The sequence below is a fragment of the Colletotrichum fioriniae genome, assembly GCF_027942845.1.
Source record: "Colletotrichum fioriniae strain IMI 355084 chromosome Unknown scaffold_6, whole genome shotgun sequence".
In the NCBI taxonomy this organism is placed as follows: domain Eukaryota; kingdom Fungi; phylum Ascomycota; class Sordariomycetes; order Glomerellales; family Glomerellaceae; genus Colletotrichum; species Colletotrichum fioriniae.
In genome coordinates this window covers 1,244,304-1,264,821 of record NW_027076842.1, presented here as the reverse complement: position 1 = coordinate 1,264,821, position 20,518 = coordinate 1,244,304, and the positions used below count along the sequence as shown (strand labels likewise).

The following is a 20,518-nucleotide window of genomic DNA, read 5'->3' as shown; positions in this document are numbered from 1 at the left end:
TACACATTACGAGCAACACGCAGCATTGCCATGGCATGACTGTTTCGGGTACTCCCCGGCCGACATACGCTGCACACGCAATGACCTGGCAACTAACCACGCAGAATGGCTTCTGGCGATCAGATTGGGGGAGGCAATGCAGCAGAGACAAGACTATGAATTGTTCTAGCCGAAACAGAACCCCTATACTGTCGCATCAAGGAGCGCAAGACGAGGACGCGCACCGCCCTAGTAAGGGTCAAGGGAGCAAGGGCAGCACGTCCGGCGGCTCTCCTCGAAACAGAACTTCTAATTCGGGATTCAAGGTGAGAGCAGACCGCGTTCGAACTACAACGTATTACACCGTACACACGTCGGTGATCTGTAATACTGTAAGGATGTCTCCTGGTGCGTTTTGTTGCGCTCAGTGTTGCTGCTATCCGCTGTTTCCGCTGCATGAGCGTTGCTAGCGCTCGCCACGACCAGTTCCGCCCCTTACCACGAAGCATAGTAGTATTCGTAGATTTTTTTGACAACGTGGATATGTCAAGCCAGACGCTAGAGCTTTGATCGAGCGTTTCCAATGTTCTAGAGGCGAGGCTATGTTGCGCTATGTGATCTCGAGACCCGCACATGCCGCGCACCGGGCACAAGCCGGATGAGAAAGTCACGAGAAAAAAATACAGCACCTGGCACTTGCATTGTGGACATCCCGGGGGAGGAGACTGAAAGGGAGGAGGTCCATACAGATATCGGACGACGAGATGGCTTCTCGCGTCGACCACAGTTGCCGATTCCCCGGCCTCAGTCGAGATTCCCCAGTTCAACGTGCGAGCCTGCTGTTCCTTCAAAGGGCCGCGAGCGGTTGTTGCCCCTTTGCTCTTTGACCGGGCCCCCGGGGTTCATGGGAATCGGTGGCACGGTGGGTAGGTGAGAAGCGGTCGCCACTTGACAAGGTTATGTGGAAGATATGTGGAAGACTGGAGGCTCTCCGGCTTTCATTGCAAATGGGCACACTTTTTTTCTCTGCTAAGAGTCTGGGATACTGAAATTCTGGAATGCCGCATGCGAGGTATTTTGTGGTTCTCTGGGCACTCCGGCAGTCTGCCTGGTGTACACGGAGTACGGAGTAGAGGCTCACATACTGAATGGTGAGTCTCTCTCTGTGCGATTACCGAGCGAACTAACTGTGCGTGCCTGTATCTGATGTTTTTTCCCTGCCTCTTGTTGAGGCTTGTTTCTGCATGACGGACCGCGTTTTTGTGGGTTTTCGCGCGGCCCCTTGGGTGATGTCTCGGGGGTGTTCTGCCGCGTGAAGGGGGGGGGGCAAGGCCAAGCAAGTGCAGCACAAGCAAGGGAATGAGCCGGAGCAGAGGAGGAAGAGGAGACGAAGACACGGAGAGAAAGCACGGTCACGGGGTCGGGAAGAGAGGAGGGGTGCGCAAATTGTTCGAGACGACGGAGGAAGTGAACGGTTGAGTTTAGTTCAGGTCTTGGAGGAATTTTGGATTATCTCGGGTATTACGAGAGACGAGACGAGACGAGACGAAATGGATGGTTTGCTTTTTGGTGGTCATTTGGAATCTTGAACGGTTATTTGGTCGGAAATTTGGGTATTGGTTAAGACGTAAGGAAGCTTCTGTGGGAGATGAGTTTGCGTTTTGCGACTCGAGTCTTTGACGAGTGAGTCTGAGCGAACATTGCAGAGAAGTTGCAGAACTTACGGTGGGTTCGATGTGAGTGTGTAAAGCTATGCATGTGAATCGCGATATCGATATCTGAATGTTGCCAAACTCAGAGTTGAAGGCAGTATTCTTCACTCACCGGAAAGGCCCCATATCTAATTGCACACTCTTTGGACTTTGGTCATCTTGAGTGTAAAGAGCACTGAACCTCTGGAGGCAGATTCTCTCTCTGTCTCGGTGGAATTACGGATATACGGACTTAGCCTTCACAGTGTAAAACGGTGTACGAAGTATGTATATCTGTTTGTCACCCGATTCTCTCAAGATCTCTCACCCCCCTCTTGACCGCCGTCTCGGTGTTTTGCTCAGCACTAGGCTATATGATAGGGGTGTGGTTCACGATCGTGACCTCGCCTTACCTTACCTCATCCTCGAAAAAAACCGCGTGACTGACGTGCCCACCGCCCTTCAGGTTGGGGTAAGGGAAAAAGAGGGGTAAGGTAATGCTGGTGAAAATTCTGCAACGCGTTTTTTTTTTTTTTTCTTGTGCTTCTCGTGACTTCCAAGACTGAGGGAGAGAGAGGACACAGTAGCTAGCAGTCATGGGAAGCAAATTCAGAGTCTGGCGGGTGACGAGGTCACGATGAGTTTTGTGAAGAAACAGTGACGGGGGAAGATGATGTTCAATGAAGAGGGATGAGGGCGACGGGTCAACGGGTATATGAACACCGTCGTTATTCTATATCAATGTTAAAGTAAAGGGTGAAGAAATGTATATGTAACCTATATATAAAAAGTAGGTTTTGGTAGCAAAAGATCATTGACCAGCCTGGGGGTCGAACCCAGAATCTCCTGATACCTATTTACTCCCACATATCCTCGTACAGCCCAAGCCGCATGATTTAGTCGAAAGAATCGTAGTCAGACGCCTTGCCATTGGGCCAACCGGCCGTTCGTTATTCGAACGTGTCAGATCCGTCGTGGGATCTAGATTTGTGTGGTTCCTTTGCGGAGGTGGGTTGATCTTTGTGGGCTTGTGTTTGTGTGGACTCGAAGGTGGGCGCGCCGGTACGGGAGGATGCTCTGGTGGTGAATCGAGTGGGCCTTGGAGGGACGGGAGGGGATGTGGACTTTCTAACGGAGATCTGCTTGATTTAAACTTATGGGTGAACTGATGGGTATTATGGAGGATGTGCGTTTCAGTCTTGGCTTGAGGTCCAGTTCCGATATAGAGTTGAAAGTTGCGTATGAGAAGATCACGAGGCTGTGGTTATGGCCTATGTAGCTTGGCAAGGCTCGGGAGGCACCTCATGTAGGACTAGATGGGAGGATGATTCTTCAATTGCTCGCTCTGATTCGGTTCCAGTGTCTCTCTACTCGAGCCACATGTCGTTGCTTCTCTGCTTGAATTAGAACAACAGACGTGGGCCCGTGAAAAAGGCACGAGTGATGAATTATGAGGACTCTGGTGAAGAGCGTAACAGTTGCCAGACCTCTTGATAGCGTGGATCTACTCGACTCTATCACTCTAGTCCTTTGAGTGTTTGACAAGACAAGAATATCAGGCTGTCCCCCTCCGCGGCCGCCTCCACATGTCCAAGGCGTGTCAGAGTCACCAGATCGACTACTCCGGCTTCTCAACGGATTCAGGTGTCAACCGGACCTAAAAATGGACCTTGCTTTCGCCGCGTCCCTGTTCTCACTCTTTGTACGGTGCTAGCATTATCGCGTAGGCAACCTTTGATTGCGGAAGCAAGTCCTGTTCCTTCATGACGCGATCTACGTCGGTTTCTGTGTACAGTTCAGAGGCTTGGTCTTGAACTACTTGGCGGCAATGACTTTGGGCAAGGCTACGCTGTGCAGACGTCGAGTATGAGACCGGCCACCCAACTGACAAACTGATAGAAACTTGTGCTAAAGGCTGGTTCTCCTTGGTCTATATTGAGCCAAGGCTCTTTGCCTGATGACCTCGTATGATATCCGGAAAACTACATACAAGTAGGAAAGTTTCCTGTACGAGTCGACGAAGACAATGAAGCCCTGGAATTTGGCAGATTTAACCTTCATCTTAGGACGAAGAAGCCCAGAGACGCGTCAGTACTTTTTTGTTACCAGTTCCGTGATCAACTACTAAGGTGGTTTTGAGAGTTGTGTTTGTGTTATACGTTTTCTCGATCAAAGCATCGGCGTAGACTACAGAGCCCGGAGAGCTGACCTAGGAACAGGGAAAGCCGTCTCTGCCGTAAAGAGCTGTCTTACTCTGACATAGAGCTAGGTTCAATTTCACTGGGCTACTCGGTTTCTCTCTTCAGTGTGTGAAACGTGAAACCATGTCCAAGAGAGGGGGAATGAAGGCGATGTCGAGCAGAACTTCACATCATCAGAACCTGGCTTTCAAAAATTCGTTTCTGGTATCTAACAAGCATTACAGTCACGATAACAGTATCGATGCAGACCATATTGCCGCAAAGAAGCCGCGATTGTGTCCCGTCCTGTACACTGTTCCATCTGGGCCATGGACACCAACTCCTCCTGTCGCAGTCTCAAACACCCACGTGACCGACCTCATTAAACATGAGAATTGGCTGATCACAAGCCTCATAGATTACTTGTGCCCCATTATGGGACGGTGATGGACGGTTCACATAGTGACGGCCTGGGCTCCTCGAGGTTCGGCCTCCAGTCTGCTAGCAATCTTTGGCGCTGCCTCTATGAAAAGTTGGCTGCACTCAGCTTTGATGGTGTTTCAACTACCTTCGGGATGGTCTTGCATACATTGTGGTTCTAGGTGATGGTGCTGTTGATATCATACCTCGGATAAATAAGGAGCCAAGAAGGAAGACAATGAGAAATTCCGATATTGAGCTGTGAATTACTTCATTTCTGCCTTTTAACGACTTGTTTGATCTCTCCTTCCCGCGCATAGATCCATCCACATCGAAAATGGTATTTCGTGAACAACAAGCGCCGTCTTATGTGCGTTCAAGTACTAATTGGTGGTTGCAACGGGGGATATGTCCAAGCCATACAAGAAAGGCTGCTTGATTTTGTCTCGCAGGCCTCTCGTCAGTGCCGCGAAAACAGACTCCTCAAAACTGCCTAATGCCTTGGATTGTAGGAGGTCGCCATACGGCCTTTCCAAGATTGCATCGTACACTTCACTTCAACCTTCCCTCACTACATTCCGTGAGACAATCCTCACATGCACGAGCCGTTGTCATGGTGTTTCTGTTACACCTCCAAAATACTCTGAATTCGGATGAAAAAATACCTGTATTATAGACTCGAGACGAAAAGACCTTGCTCAAAGTCTGAGATGATTTGCTCTACACGCTTAGAGACTCGACCTGGATCAGTGAAAGCTGCGTGCTCAGAGACCAACTTCCTCGACCAATTGCCGAGCATATCTACACCCGATACCCAATCCAGTTGACCTAGATAAGAAAAGAACATCGAATCACGAATAGAAACCTCTAAGAATACCCACCCCCCAGATTTCTGTCACAAGCAAAAGATTAAGCAGCTCCTTGCCAGACCTCCTACTCACTTCCACCACTCCAGCAGAATAGGGATTCGCTCTGGAAATGTTTAAACCCAACCCCAGACCTCATCAAGCCCCATGAAACCCACCCCGAGAGCTCTTCATGTGATGGATGCCTTCTACTCACTACTCACTACTCACTGGTGTGTCTGTCTATTATGACGTCTGTGCCATTCAAGCGTAGTCTTACAGATGGCTCTCAAGTGCCCATGGAGTCCCACTTGCCGGCACGACGAGATGATACTCGGACTCCGCAAGTGAACCTCGACAGATACTATTCCTGTTATGTGTCATCACCACCAATTCCCGGATAAAATATTTACCACCTTCGACCTCAAGAAATCGAGCACAAGACCTCAAATATGCGAAAACAATAGAGGAAATAAAGGTATACGAATGACCTCCCCCATTGGCTTCTCCTCATCTATTGAATCGAGTGCCAGTCTACACCAGAGCTCTTACCGCTGCACAATCTTCAGGCAAGTAGTCACTTCCAAGATCGAAACATTTTCCTCTCTGTCTGAGATGAACCTTTGCTGGACACTTCGGATCCTCATAAATACTCACCTTCCACCATCACCACCAAAACAAAGAGTGGTGAGTTCTACCGCCTCCCCAACGTCCCACAAGACGAGATTACATCACCCTTTAAGAACTCAGGATAGCCACCGGGTCGGAAGGGGGGTGTTTCCTACGCCGATACACAAAGGCCGAAATTATCAGTAAACTGGACAAGAGAACCTCGGCCGAGCCCCGAGGAAAGGCGTCACGACGAGGCAAGGAAAAACACGAAACCTCGGGTTTCGTCCAGCAGCTAGTGTCACCTACTCGAACGGCCGAGGAGGTTCACGCAGCAGACACATTCCCGAAACAAGTGGAAAACAAAAGTTGTATACAATGTAATCCGCCCATTGACGACAATTGTTCCGACATGTCCCTTGCCTTCGGCCCAGCAAACATAATATGGTACGAGCCATACGGGTCGAAACGACCGGGGGAGATGCAGACCTTCTCGGCCAGGAGCTGAAAATAAGAATGAGCATCACGCAAATGATGAATTCGTCTCACTGCAGGAATAATTGCAAAGTCTGAAGGATTCTATACCTATCCTTTCCCGAGTATCATACAGGTTGGGCTGCCAACTCGTCACAGTATAGACGAGGAAAAATCCTAGACGAAAGGCCAAAAGGATCTTCGCAGGCTCGCTCGCAGCCATGTCCTCCCCGTCATCTCCTCCCCTCTCTCCCCCTCACTCTCTGTGCTGGTATCCGTTCCCCTTCTTCATTATCAAGCAAGAAAACACAATAAAAAGCATCCCTCCACGCCTCACACCCCGAGGTTTTTTTGATATGTCCCTAAAACTCCAGAACACAATGTGTGCAGCCTTGCTACAGAAAAGAAACGTGATCAATGGCCGAGAGACGGCCAATGTCAGAACCTGATATAATTCCCATGCCTGCGCTGTTGCCGCCGTAGTCGTTCAGGAAGGGCAATCCAGTCCCCCTGAAGGACTTGATGAAACAAGAAACCAGTCGTCCCCGTGTTCGCGCGGGCCAATTTTTGGAACTACTTGAGCATGGAGTGAGTGCGGATGCCCTTGGGGCCAAGCTCGCTGCGAAAAAGTTAGCAAAGCTACAATGAGATAGATAGTGAAGGCAATAGAAAGGAAACGTACTTGTAGTCGACTCTGCTCAGGCTGGCTTGACGCTGAGCCTCAAGGCCGGCCATATCGAGGTTGTGCTGGCAGAAAGCGATGCGCGCGGCGACCTGCGCTCCCAGGAACATAGCCTCCTCGAAGCCGTTCTTGTTCCACTCGCTGAGGTAGGTAGGCAGCGTCGCCAGCTTGATGCTGGTGGGCGTCTGGCTGTGGAAGTGATGGCCCGCAACGGAGTGAGTGCCGTTGGGACCCGCATCGCCGCTGGGACCCGGAGTGCCCTGGTGCTGAGCGGAAGCCGTGGTCGCGGCCTGAAGCAGGGGGTTAACGCCCGAGGAACCGGCGGCGGCATTGGCAGGGAGCTGGTGCGGGGCGCCCGTGAAAGAGCCCGTAGGAGTCTGTGCGCCGGTGCCAGTCGGGGTCGCGATGTTAGACGGCAGCTCCGAGGTGAACATTGTCGCCGTGCTGGGAGAGATGAGGTGGCGAGCCAAGAGGGTCTGGACAATGTTGTCCTTCAAACCGCGAAGGCGAGCGCCATTGCCAACGAAGACAAGGTTGTCCCAGCACGGAGGGCGCATGTACATGTCGTCGATGCCTTGAATAGTGCGGTAGATTGTGGTTACAATGCGGTCGATTTCGCCACGGTCAGCAAAGGTGAAGCGCTCGAGACCGACCTCAATGTCACGGCGGATGCGCTTAGCTTGCATCTGAGGAGCACCGTTGGTGGCGGGAGAGGCCTCCGCAGGAACCGTAGCGGAATGGCCGTTTGTACCGTTCGTCTCGGGAGCAGTGGCAGGGGCGGCAGCGGGAGCTGCGCCATCCGTTGCCGCTGCCGCTGCAGGAGCGGAAGACTCGACGGGCTTGACGTCGCCTTCGGTGGTCGCAGGAGCTGTGACATCAGCAGGCTTGGTGTCGTCCGTCATCTCAACGTCCTTGGACTCAGCCGCGTTGCCCGCCTCTTCCTTCTTGGACTCCTCCTTGGTCTCTGGCTTAGGCGGCTGAACCTCCTCCATGACGACCTCTTCGAAGTGAAAGGTGTTGTGAGTTCTCTTGGAGTTGGGCAGACGAACCGGCTTCGCAGCCTCGGCTTCCTGAGTAGCCTTGGCCTTCCTGCCACCCTTCTGCTTCTCCTTCTCCTTCTTGGCGAGGAACTCACGCGCATTTCCGCTCGTTACAATGGACGCCACATCAAGAACACCCTCTTCGGCCGCCTTCTCCTCAATGTCTTCCTCGGCAGCAGGAACAGCCGGTTGCGCAGCCGGTGCGGCGGTAGGAGCCGCCTCCACAACAGGTGCGCTGGGAGGAGCTCCTGCCGTCTGAGCTGTCGGGAGATCCATGAGAATCGAGCTGTTTGGCGCATATGGCAGCACCTCGCAGATGTGGCTCTTCTTCAGTTGCTCCGCCATGTCGTACTTGAAGTCCTTGTCCTTGAGCTTCTCAAGGAGCTTGCGCGTGAACATGTCTCCGCCCGAGATGAAGCGCTCCGGGGTCGGAGAACCGAGCTCTCCATGGTTGACCACGCGGCCGTCGTGTATACAGGTGACGTCGACCTTTTCGTAACCAATATCCACCACGGTAAGACTGGGCCACTTGAGGCCGTACTGGGTAGCGATACCGCTGTGGATCATGCAGAGGGAAGGGGTACGAGTCTTTTCGAAGATGTAGCGCGCGATCGTCTCGGTATCGGGGCGGCACCATTGCGGCGAGGCCATGAGCATGATTGGGGTATTGTGGTAGGTGGTGGTGAGCATGCTGTGAACATGGTCAAGGAACGCCAGGAACGCCTCCATGTTAACAATACGACCGCCTGAAATAAGACATCAATTAGTATCCCAAACGTGAAATAAAGCAGTAGCAACCGGAAAATCGCACCTTGCATAGGGTAGACAGCGCCTTCGTCCGAGTCGGTATCCTCAACCCACTCAGAGTCATCATCGTCAGTTCGCGGGCCATCGATGGCAAGCGCGACATTGGCATTGGCCTTCTTGCGCTTGAAGGTGTGGAAGGGCCGCCACTCGTCCGTCTCGGCGTCCTTGAACATGCGTGTCGGGATACGGTGGACAGGCGGGGTAAGCTCGCCGCATCCCAGCTGGGCCATGGTGGTCTTGCTGCCGGGACAGATGATGAGGACCTGGTCCTCGCGGAACTTGCCCGTCTGGGTCGACATTTTGCCGGCGCGCGAAGCTTTCTAAGCACCGCTGGGAGTGTCCGTCAAGTTGTCGTTGTTATGCGCGAGGTTTCCTGGCGTGCGCGGGGTTTTGGCAGCGCCTTTTCTCGGAGTCTTCGTGGGGGTTATGGGAATCGTGGGCTGGCGAGGGCGCGGACGAAGTCGAGTCGCGTAAGAATTGGCGACGTGCTCAGAGTCGCTATCGCTGTTGCTGCTACTGCTGCTGCTGTTGGCACCTGGGCTGCCACTGCCCCAGCCAAAGCCGGAACTGGCTGGGAAGGTCCCCTGGATGGTCCGTGCCACAGGCATCGCATCATTATTTCTCCGAGCCTTGCAGCCATTGCAGGCACATCTCACTTGGGTGTGTGAGCTGGTTCTCATCATGAGATATGTTGGGGTTTTGGTGTTTATGTTTGAGGAGAAAGGAGGTTGATAATAACTCCGCAAGTATTGAAGTGTTGAATGGAAAAGAAAGAATCGAGGTAAGAAAAGAGCATGGAGCAAACCACCACCCAGACGGACCACCCAGGCAGAGAAAGGCACACAGCCCTTTGCCTCAAGCTCTGCCGACTTCACGTTCATGAACGGCTTCACCTTCGTACGCAAGGCGTGTAAACATGTGACTTCATACTTTTAGTGTGGGGATCCGGCATCACGGCTAGCTAGACTGTTCTGAATGATTGATCATTATCTTTAGGCAATAAGTCGAAGACTAGGCTATCTGCGCTAGGTGACCAAAGGGCACCCCTTTTATAGCACTCCAGCTCTATTGAATCCTTTCACAGCACCTTGTTTGCTGCAAACTATCGCCCCGAAATCTACACACAGTCCGGTCTCCAATGACCTTGACCTCGTTGACCCACAGGTACACTCCTGTGTCTGGTCTCCCCCATGGTATGGTGTTGTTGGTGCCTCCTTTTACCGGCCTCTCTGTTCTGTACACCCATAAACGCCTTTTGCCTGTCATAAAGTTGGTCGTTATTTATAAGCTATTTGGTATCCTTAACCGAGGATGCCAGTCCCAAAATGTCCCAAACGCCTGGTACACCTCTTGAGTGATGAATGTGCACCTAAAGGGCCCCCAAATGGTGCCATGGCGCCTGTGTCGCTGAAAAGACTAGAAATAAACAAGAAGAAAATGAATGGTATCATGCGACATTGACTGTCTGGGGAGTGGTGTGTCTCGACTCAAAGCTTGTAGTTTCCCCTAGGGATGTACCTAAAGGGTTCATGAAGTCTTCCTCATCTGGGAAGGCTCCAGGTGCCATAGGCGTCGCCTGCTCAGGCTCCTGGATTGTAGGCGTTGAAAGGGAAGACATATCCTCTGCTTGTGGCTTCTCAGCCACAACAAAATCTGTCTTCTTCTTCTCATCCTCAGAAAATTCTGGGGCCGTCTCTTGAATCGACGGAATGTTGTCCATACCGCTTCGGATAGAGGATGAATCGATGGACTGTCTTGGCGAGAGGGTGAAAGAGGCCTGCATGGGGCTGTGAAGATGGCTGACGTCTCCAATATCGCTCTTGCTGGCGCGAGATGTTCTCATAGGGCTTCTGGCGGGCAGAGGAGGAGGGATCCTCTTTGGTATGGTGACCAAAGCGCCCTTGGCGTGGATAGGGGCAGCCATGACGACTGCAGCAGGTTGAACAGCCGCAACCTCGAAGATAACAGGCTCTTCGAAGTCGTCATCTTCTTCCTCATCCTCCTCGTCATCAGCGTCGACGTCTGGCTCATCCTTCTGGATATCCTCCTTCTCGTCGTCGTTTCTGGAGATGATGCTGGCATCGTCCTTCGTGTAGATGCTGGAAGCCTTGGTAGCGGCATCATCCATAGTGCTGACATCGGTGCGCAGGTGGTCGTCGCTGTCAGTCATGACGGTTCCCTCAATCGAATGGCTTCCGCTAATTTGCCTCAACGGGGTGAAGTCAATCTTGGTGTAGTCAACCTCCTCAGGCTCCTCCTCCTCCTCCTCCTCCGGCTCCTTCAGAACGGGGAGGCTATTAATGGAAGCGCCGTCTTCACTCTGGCTCTGGCTCTGGCTAGGCGAGGTGAATGGTGTTCCTGTCTGGTTTGACTGTGTCCAAGCCTCGGACATTTTGGTGCGGCTGGTTTTGGTAGACATTAAGCTCCCTCGGTTGCTCTTTGTCGTAAAGGTCTCGCCGCTCTGCCTGAACTTTGAAAATGCTGGGCTCGACGGAACAGGGTGGAATTCGAATTGGTTACTCGTAGGTCGGAGGCGTGTGCCAGCCTCTCGAATCTCTAGTCCTGCCATCTCCAGAGCCAAGACACCGAAAGGGTCAGGGTCCTCAGTATTGGGAATGCCGAAAGGAGTCTTGGGTGATGCTGGCGAGCTCCTAGGCGTTTCGATCATGGCGTCTCCTGGTGCTGGCAATGCCGAAAGCTTTTTGAGGATGGCTTGGTCTGCATCTATCCTTCCTTCTGCCTCCTTAATGACTTCGAATAGAGGGCGTGTCTCCTCAACGTGCCTCGACACATTGCCTGCAACCACGTCCATCGCCGTTACGTTGCCACCGTAGAACCTCTCATTTTCGTTGGCTCGTTCCGTCAAGATGCAGCCGTTCAAGTTGACGTTCTGAGTCTGCCCTCTCGCCTTCATATATGTCAGAACGGTGTTGTCAAGGTCCTTCCACCGGCTGTCGACCTCTGTAGATTCCAGTGGAACCAGCGGTCCAGCAGTAAGACCGATGTCCTCTCCCAAAGTGAGAGTTGGTTTAGTTATTAATGATTCGAGGGCGGCAATGTTGTTGATTACTAGGACACAGTCGTAAATGTCAATGCCCATAATAAAGCTTAGTGAAGGTGTGTGGAGTAGGATGCCCGAAGGTGGCGACCAGGTGCCGTCAGCTTTTCGAGCAATAAGGATGCCTGAACCGCCTGATCCGGTCATCCACAGGCCAGATCGCATGCAGGTAAAAATGGCGATACCTGCTGCATTTTGTAAAATGCGGGAGGGAATTTTCTTGAAAATCCGTGCTGGAGTTTTTGGCTCGGCGTTGGGATCGCTGCTCGGCTGGTCGTCCAAAGGTGCGAGGAATCCGTCGGCTAAACGAGCACAGTGGTGTTAGTGAGGAATCGCGGCATGATGCGGTCGAGCTTCAGCAACATTGTAAATCTCGCCAGGGTATACTTACAACAAAATGACTTTAATATGCGAGCAGCGCGCTCGCATTCAGCATCGAGGGTAGCCGGCCAAAAAGCCTCCCGACCTATTCGTGACGTTGTCGCTGAAACGAGGGCGTTGGTGGTAAGCGGCGCAGGAGGCTTGCTGGACCAGCGAAAGACCTTGTCGAGAGGAGATTTGATACTGCTCGCGGTGACCACACTGCTTCGGCCATTGCTCATGGTGCTGGCGTTGCTGGTCCTCCTCCTGGCTTCCCAGGATGGGAGAAAGCTCGAAACTCGTTGCATAGTGTTCGTGGCCCAGAGTGGTGGTGGGTTTATTATGGGTGTTGGTGATGTCTTCCTGTCCCCGTTCGCGGATGAAGACGGGGGTATGAACGCAGCGACATGCGTCAAGGTATTCTGCGGTGTTGCTCATTCACAAGCACCCAGAAACTCCAGCTCTTACTAGTTCCCGCCGGTATGGGAAGAAGTTGAAGGAGCAGGAAATAAAAGGCAGATGAGAGATTGGGGGACGAATTGGGCTTTGTTAGACAGGATCAGTCCAGGTCCACTGGGGTCAACTCAGCCTCCTCCACTTTGCGAAAGGCCGGGCGAAGCAGCGATTTTTGCAAGGTGCAGCGCAGGAGCGACAGCGGATGGCATACAGTTTGTAGCAGCGGCAGGCTCACGGTTCACCACCCAAAATGCAGCGGGAACTTGAGATGGGAAGGGGAGGGGGGTGTCGTGGACTCGTGGGTGTGTGGGAACAGTATGTAGGTTACGGGCCAAGCGGGGAGCAAGTGGGTGTGTGTGGTTGCAGACGGGGTGGGCGGAATTTTGCTGCTTGGGTCCTGGAGAGAGGGGCGTGGTTTGCCGACAAGGGAGGGGACGGGAGAGGCCTTGAGAAAGTTGGGAGAGAGAATGGCGAGAGGGAAAAAGGAAAGGTCTGAAAGTGGTTGCGCGCAGGTGACGTGGGCGACGAGGATGACAAGAGACGAATGATCCCTGTCACCCTTGTTCGTTGACGGCGCCGGGCCAGATGGGCCATGGCTCGCTCGGGTCCAGGACCAGCATGTTTTTTATTTTTATTTTTTTACACCAGGCCAGACCAGACCAAATCAGACAAGACAAGACCAAGTTCCTAAGACCAGAACCAAGACCTAGCGGTTCGCAGGCTTTGGTGAGTCTGAACCAGTTGAACGGCAGACCCGGCGCCGTCAGGATTCCGAAGAAAGCGCCTGGTGGAGGCGAGAGACGCGCTTCACAACATGAGAGAAATGGCGTAGAGTGTGAGGCGAGTATCCGTAATGAGATCGGGCAGTTCAGGTCCCCATTCTCAGCCAGAATGGGCCGCTAGATGAACTCAGCCAGACAAGCCCGGGACATTGAGGTGCTGTAAAGTTTGACAAGGTGCCTCCACTATCTACGCAGTAAGGTAGGTATCAGTTTCCATACGTACTTAGTAACTTGGTAACCTTATACAAAAGTAGACGTATCTGTTTTGCCCTGCGTTGAGTAATTAGGTGTTGCCTCGTGCGCAGAGAGGATGATGCGATGACTGAGACCGGGGTCAGGGGACCTCTATGGCAGCGGGAAGATGGCGGGATGCAAAATGGTAAAGTCTTTCAGGTAAGGGTGACCACACGTGTTTTTCACACGATTCACAACTGGAAGATATTGGTACCTGTCACCTACTACCTCATCCAGTAAGGTACATAAGCACCAGATAGTGTACATCGTGGCATACGTGGGAAGACTCGGATCAGGCAAGGTGAGGTGAAGAATGAGAAAATTGGGTGAGCAACTGGCCCCAAAGTCTGGCCCGATTCAGCGCATGCTTTAGGTATCTGATGCCTTTCAGGCTTGCACATGTCCCGGGGTACGTCAACCTGAGGCGGAGCCAAACTCTCAGCTGAGGTATTCGCAACCTGACCGCCGACAGAATCCGTAGGTACCGAAGCTTGGGACATGATACGATACGTACTCGTACCTTACACGCTGCGTACGAATACCTCAAAATGCTAAGGCAGTCGCTACACGAATTAGTGCAGCCCACGACAAACATACCCACGTTGACGATGAGGCACCGGTATCCATACGCAGGACTGGGACAGAGAGAGCACTGCGTCAGGTACCTACCTTGGCCGGGGGTAGTCATCAGCGCTGCAGCTCGAGCATCCTTTACTTGCCGGTAGCGCGACGGTCTGCAGCCTGACCTTGGAGCAGTGTGAGCCAACTTGGCTACAACGGGACTGACAGCAAAGTGCATGCATTGAAGGATGACAACACCGTCCACATCTGGTACCAGGCTAGTGTGACTAAGTTGCTTCCTCCTACTTCGCCGGGCCACTGGACATCGAGATGTGATGGGATGTGAGGGGAAGAAAAGGAAGCTATGCAGTGCTTGACCGAGTTTGGGGGCGATATAGCGGATTGTATAGAAACGTGCAAGCAGCAGCCCGGAACCTCTCGGCAAGCATTGAGCACTTTGCTGGCGGGCCATGCCTGTTTCCATTACTGCATGAGACCGAGTCTGAACGTAGCTATGATATGAGATATGTTGTATGCCCTGTAGTACGTATATAGGAATCCGGACGTTACGCTGGCAACAGCTGAAGCACGCACTGCATCCCCGGCGGGATTCAAATACCTAACATGCATCACTCAAACTTGGCCTCGGCGACTCGATTCGACATGCAGATCGTAACCTGGAGAAGATGAACGAGGCAGAGACTGGAAATCATGCTAGTGAAGCCAAGGGAGGAAAGAAAAAAAATTGATAAAGAACATTGAAGAGGAAGCAAGCATGGCAGCCGCCCACTCATCCGCCGCCGCCACCACAGCCAAGCGAGCAACAACAAGAAAGAAAGGAAGAAAAGACACTTTAAAGACAATCTTACCAACGTCCCCGATCAGGTACATTCAAAGACACGCCTAGCTCTGGCTTGCATAGCTTGCTTGCTCGAGCTGCCTGCATGGCCGCTACGCTTGAAGCGCGAGTGTCTTCAATTCAAAGCGCCTTTGCCTGCATCGCCGCCCCCATTGGGTGAGGCCATCGAGAGGTTTCCTGGCACGCTTAGGGTAAAGAGTAAGCGCAGGGAGAGAAACTTCTCCTCCCAAAGCATATTGAGATGAAACCTTGTCATTTCGTTGCGAGCCTGAGCTCCAGTCCAGTCGGCGTCCGCAATCTCGCAGCAACTCCTTTACCCTTCAACAGAGTCAGACCCCTTCTTCGAACCCTGATTGTCCCATTCGCCCGCTCGTCGTCCGTTGCCCAGAGCGTGCAGCAAATGCACCTCCAATCCAAGACATGCACGCAAGGAAAAAGAAAGGAAGAAGGGTCTGGGCGCAAGCAGGCACACGGACGCTGTTGGCGTTGACGATCCCACTCATCTTGACTCTTGACTCGCCTTGACATGCAGCCTGATCCATGCTTCGGGCGAACCATGCTGTGTGCAGTGGTGCACTACACTACACTACACTACACTACCGTGACTACCTGAGTCGGTGGAAACTTGGGTAATGATGTGTATTTCCCATAAGCGTGTAGGCCGCTGCCCCAGGAAAGGGATATAGCGCAACTTCATATCTACGCCTGTGTTCCGTTCAATGTTTAAGATGTCAATCTGTGCAACGAGAAAAGAACATAGAACACAAAAAAAAAAAAAGGATACCTGCCTCGAGACATTCATGGCAGGAACAAAAGATCGGGAAGCAGATGCCGTGCCTCACGTGTTGTACCTGGCGCTTGCCTTTTCGTTCTTGTCTCAGATGGTGGTGGTTCTTGCCCCAAAAGATGGGAAAAGAAAACACACGTCTTAGCAGAAGGGGGAAAAAAGGAAGTTGCCCCCCATTTTGGCGCATACCATCGACAACAGCCACAAAAAATGGCTTCTTCTTGCCCATTCCCGTCTATACCTCGTGTCTCTCCAATGGGCGTTGGGGTTTTATTTTCCATGTGTCTCTCCGTTGTCTCTCGGCGTCGCTCTCTTCCAGTCTCTGACTCTCACTCATCAACGTCTTTCGAGTTTCGACCCCAACAGCAACACTACCGTATCAAGCGTGTAAGCGTACCTACCACAACCTCCCGCTCCAACACCTACAAACCGCATGTTCCAAGCTCCGACTGCGCACCCACCAGCACAGTTGTCTTTGACTTTGAGGGGCCCGGTTTGCTGCAGTACCTTGCCTAGATGCGGTGACTTCTGCAACCCAAGACCAGCAGCAATTGTCCGAAGGAATGTGCTCCGTTTATCGCTTGGCCCATCCGACTCTTCAGATGGACCCATCACCCCACCACTCGCCGTACGGAGTACACTTCGGTCGATTCGTGCTGCCAGCCAACGTCAGCCGGGTATAGAGTACTTCTTGCTCCGTCGCTATCGCCGCCGCCATTCAGAGTATTGATATCACACACCACCCACACTATCCGTATGCGTACATGCCGCAGGCAACCTCTAGAAGAGAGTGGAGGCCCTAGCTCTCGCCCGCCTCGAGATGTCTCCTTCATCCCACCAAGCCCACCTCAGCTCAACATTGCCGAACCTGACAGAAGCATACGGACGGACTTTCACCAAAGACCAAAGGGTGTGGTACTCTATCCGGCGTTCCTGGCTAACGCATGGCCATCGCTGTTAAGTCAATATTGACGCAACCGAACAAACCATTTCCTCGTATGTGTCAATCAGACAGCCTGCTTCAGTCAACTGTTGGGCTGTCACCAGTCCCTTCTCGGCTGCATCTGATCAACTGCGTCTCTTTTTGGTCGCTTTCTCACTTGACCCCGCTATCATCCTCGTGTAGCGGGCGGGGAAGGATGGCTATAACGACGTTGCTCACCACCCTCCGCGGCATCGATCGCCTCTGCGCTAGCTCGTGAAAGTCAAGAGGACGACAGCCGTGCTGACCGGCCACGAGCCGAGGAACCCTCCAAACCAGATCGGGTTCAAGGCCCAAGCCACCACAGGGGAACGAGAAAAGCAAACACTGCGACAATGAACCATTTCAGCCAAACCGGGAACTGTTTCATTCCACCCAAACATGGTCACCACTACCGCCTCCGACTCTCCCGCGTGAATGGAGGCCAGCAATCGAATCATGCCCTGGGCACCTGCAAGCCCGCCACTCCATAGACTACTGACTACAGATCCACAAGAGAGTTCTTGCTCTTCCACAAACCGAGCGCCCGGCTAGCTGACGCTGCAGTGGAGTAGCAATGGCATCTGACGCTATCACACCAATGTCTCAACCCTCCCTTGGACCCGAAGAGTGCAGATTGCATTGCAGCTCTGCATTCTTATCGAAGCGGGCACTGCAAGCATTCAAGCGTCTATGAGACGTCTTTGCTGCAGTTCGGAGCCGGCTTCTGACCTCGCCTCTGGTCTGCATCCACCCGGCCATAGATTCCTTACTCAGCGATGTGACGAATCGACTACATTTGCTGCGCACGACCTCCTTCGCCGTCGGCTGCCTGCCTCACCTGCCGTTATGTGTCGCATGCTTGTTCCACGAACGCAAGAGCCAACCAGCCAGCATTGATCTTGAAAGATGTCAGTTCAGAAGCAGGCGGGGTCACCCGCGGTTTAGATGCGATCAGCCGTTCACACTCTACCATCCTCTTCACACGCGTGTGACATGCGGGCGGGGCATACGTTCGGAAGTAATTCGCAAGGTAGGGAAGAATTAAGAGGCAGAACCTGGGGCATTAGCCGGCTGGTCTGAATATAATCTACTAGCAGCGACAACCTGGCGGCCTTGCTGGGCTGTCTTCCGGGGAGATCGGCCTCAGCAGCACCGGCGACGACCCCCGTGCGTTTCCGGATTGTTCTATGGCGAGGCGTCCCAAGGTTGAGTCCGTTTATACGGGCACGCGCATGGCCAACGCCGATGAAATGCCAACGGGTGATTGATGCGTCAATCAGCACACCACGTTGCCCCCAATTACGCCAAAATTCCACCGGTCTTCGTGTCCCTTTGTTCTAAATTAGCGAGTTCCTTGGATTGCTTATCGCTGGCAGTGGCAAGATTCGTGTTCTCCGTCAAAGAAGCCAAATTGTGTATCAATGAGGCCATGGATTCAAGGTAGCGAACGCGGATACGGACGATCAATTCGTCCCAGCCACCTGGAAACTTCGCCCATACCCCAGAATGCAAGCAAGGAAGTCCCACTCGAAAGCATAGTCCCACTCGCAGCATACCAATCAGATGCATGTTCATAACCGCAACGTCGTCTCTCAAGTTCTCAACCCATCGCCGCTTGTTCACTGATTACCAACACCACAAGTGTTTTTAGGAAGCCTAACCGCAACCATGGCTGCATAGCTGACACGTATGTTTGTGCCCGAAGAGCGACTATAACCAAGCTCTCGTCAAGAAAATGATGTGTCACGCCAACCCACTGGTTTTTGCAGTTACATCAGGTAACCGGTGTGGTCAAATTGGTGCTCCGCGTTGTTTCCTGTTCCAGAGAGGGAGAATTCCCGAATGTCAACAAAAAATTCGATGTTCGAGACTCATCTCGCGTGTTGTCTCTGCCAAATGTGGGAAGCCTTAGCCGTGGTTACCGTTTTGGCTTGACCGCCAGCCTCCTAGAGGCTTAAAATAGCAGGATTGACCTTGAATGTTGCTCCGGATGGGAAATGAAAATCCCCGCTCGTCCAGACGAAGCTCGAGATGGATGGAGCGGAGAGAGAAACTTCAAGGTCAAGGTGCCACTTGGAGAACCAAGCCCCATCAATCTTCAGACGACCCGCTCAAGCTCGGTGAGCACTGTGGCACTGTCCAGGGGTTTCGGTTTGTTTTCTTTTATTCCTCCACTATTTGACTCACTGAAGAATGTTCGCGTCAGGGGAGATGCGGGAAACCGCACGACGATGGAGATTGTCCAAACAGGCTGGGTCTTCATTCTGGTCTGGACTCACCGCGTCGGCTACTCACCAGACTTGTGGCTAACTCCGACTCTTTACTCAGGGGCTACAGTTGGGGTCTTGGGCCAAGACGCAGGGCGAGCGCCGGGCCCCATATGAGTTTCGAGCGCAGATGAGCCGTGTGCTGAATTAATAAGTTATCGGGGCTCCGATTCGAAATGGTACGCTGTGCTCCGTACGTTTCTTCTCCTGCGTCGTCCTTGCAGGGCAAGGCGAGCCCGGGCGGCCGCAGCCGGGGAAAAGTGTCTGTGCAACTGGCGCGGTCATTCATTCTACCTGGCAGAGGTTCAAGTCGGATTCACCGGGTGCCAAGGACGGTTACCAAACGTTCATTCAGTGAATAATCTGGTATGGTGAGCCTAGGAGGGGGGTCAGGGATGTCCCACAAATGTCGACCTCGCCTCGTGCGTAGTGGGGGGCAACTGACGAGCAGAAAAGGGAACTGAATGAGTTCTCCATCAACTCGGAGGCATTTGGCTTGAGTCATGTGGATTCGGGACCGTTGCTGCAGCCTTGTCTGAAGATTCTCCGACAGTTGCAGAATTGAAGACTCCAGACTCCAGTGAGTCCAATGAGCGGCCGATCATTTGGTGGGAAAAGCTGAGAAAAGAGACGATATTGCACCAACGTTCAGACTTGGGAGAACGCCGAGTGGAGCAAAACGGCCAGGGGGCGGCAGCGGCGCCCAAGCTTTGCCGGCGATCGTCACAGGTTCAGATTCACGGTTGTACGGGAACCGGGGCCACCGCGAGCCCTGCACTTTTCTCACCCGTCCACTAGGCCTTGCCTGCCCTGTCCCCGTTCGGCCCAATGAAGTTTGCAAGGAGAAAAGCTGCAGGGAGAGTCTGAGAGAGGGTTGAGCTGGTTTTCAGCTTGTCCTGTCCAAGGTCCAGGGTCCCTGCCTGCGCCGGGCAGTGCCAAATGCCATGAGGTCATCAAAACCCCTGCTCTCCTTAATCTCTCCGCAACAGGTTCTTCCTGGTTACCAAGCGGGTTGAAACTCTTCTCTCAGTCCTTGTTCACCCTTTTCATTGCGACTGGCAGCAAAATGTCAGTTTCCCAGTAGTCATCACTGGACGATGGTTCGGACAGAACTTTCCAGTGAGCGTACAGAGACATCAACAACAAAAAAAGTATTCGCTGACAAACTGTTGGACGTTACGAAATGTTTTCTTTTTTTCTTCTCTTTTAGCGCCGAAAATTGTTCCAGAACAACGGTAATTAGAACCCAGAAAACCAGACTAAGACGCCTGCCAGCCAAAAAGTTTGCCGCACTACAGATTATCGTACACGCCAATGAAACGCACATCATTCGCTCCCCGTTGAAAAAAGTTCATGGTCCTCGTGGTCCTCATGGTCGAGGCACAGATGAGATCGTGCCCCCGACTAAGATTTTAAGCTTCAGTCTAATCTCATTTTCTTTTATGAGGCTGAAATTTTTGTGT

The 20,518-nt window shown here is 52.7% G+C and overlaps 2 protein-coding genes and 1 non-coding gene across 3 annotated transcripts; all 3 read right to left on the bottom strand.

Annotated features, from left to right (window-relative positions):
- Positions 1-2,485: 2,485 nt before the first annotated feature.
- N0V96_005777 lies at positions 2,486-2,615 on the bottom strand. The gene has a single exon. It is a non-coding gene; the product is annotated as a tRNA-Arg (tRNA).
- A 4,156-nt stretch (positions 2,616-6,771) lies between these two features.
- On the bottom strand, positions 6,772-9,026 carry ARP9 (Actin-like protein arp9 (SWI/SNF complex component arp9); the record flags this gene model as incomplete). Its single annotated transcript, XM_053189604.2, has 3 exons — positions 6,772-6,817; positions 6,881-8,666; positions 8,732-9,026. 3 exons carry the CDS (start codon positions 9,024-9,026, stop codon positions 6,772-6,774), a joined length of 2,127 nt encoding a protein of 708 aa, XP_053053057.2.
- Positions 9,027-10,174: 1,148 nt separating this feature from the next.
- Positions 10,175-11,827, bottom strand: N0V96_005775 (uncharacterized protein; the record flags this gene model as incomplete). Its single annotated transcript, XM_053189605.2, has 1 exon — positions 10,175-11,827. The coding sequence occupies one exon, from the start codon at positions 11,825-11,827 to the stop codon at positions 10,175-10,177; it is 1,653 nt and encodes a 550-aa protein (XP_053053058.1).
- Between the last annotated feature and the right edge of the window lie 8,691 nt (positions 11,828-20,518).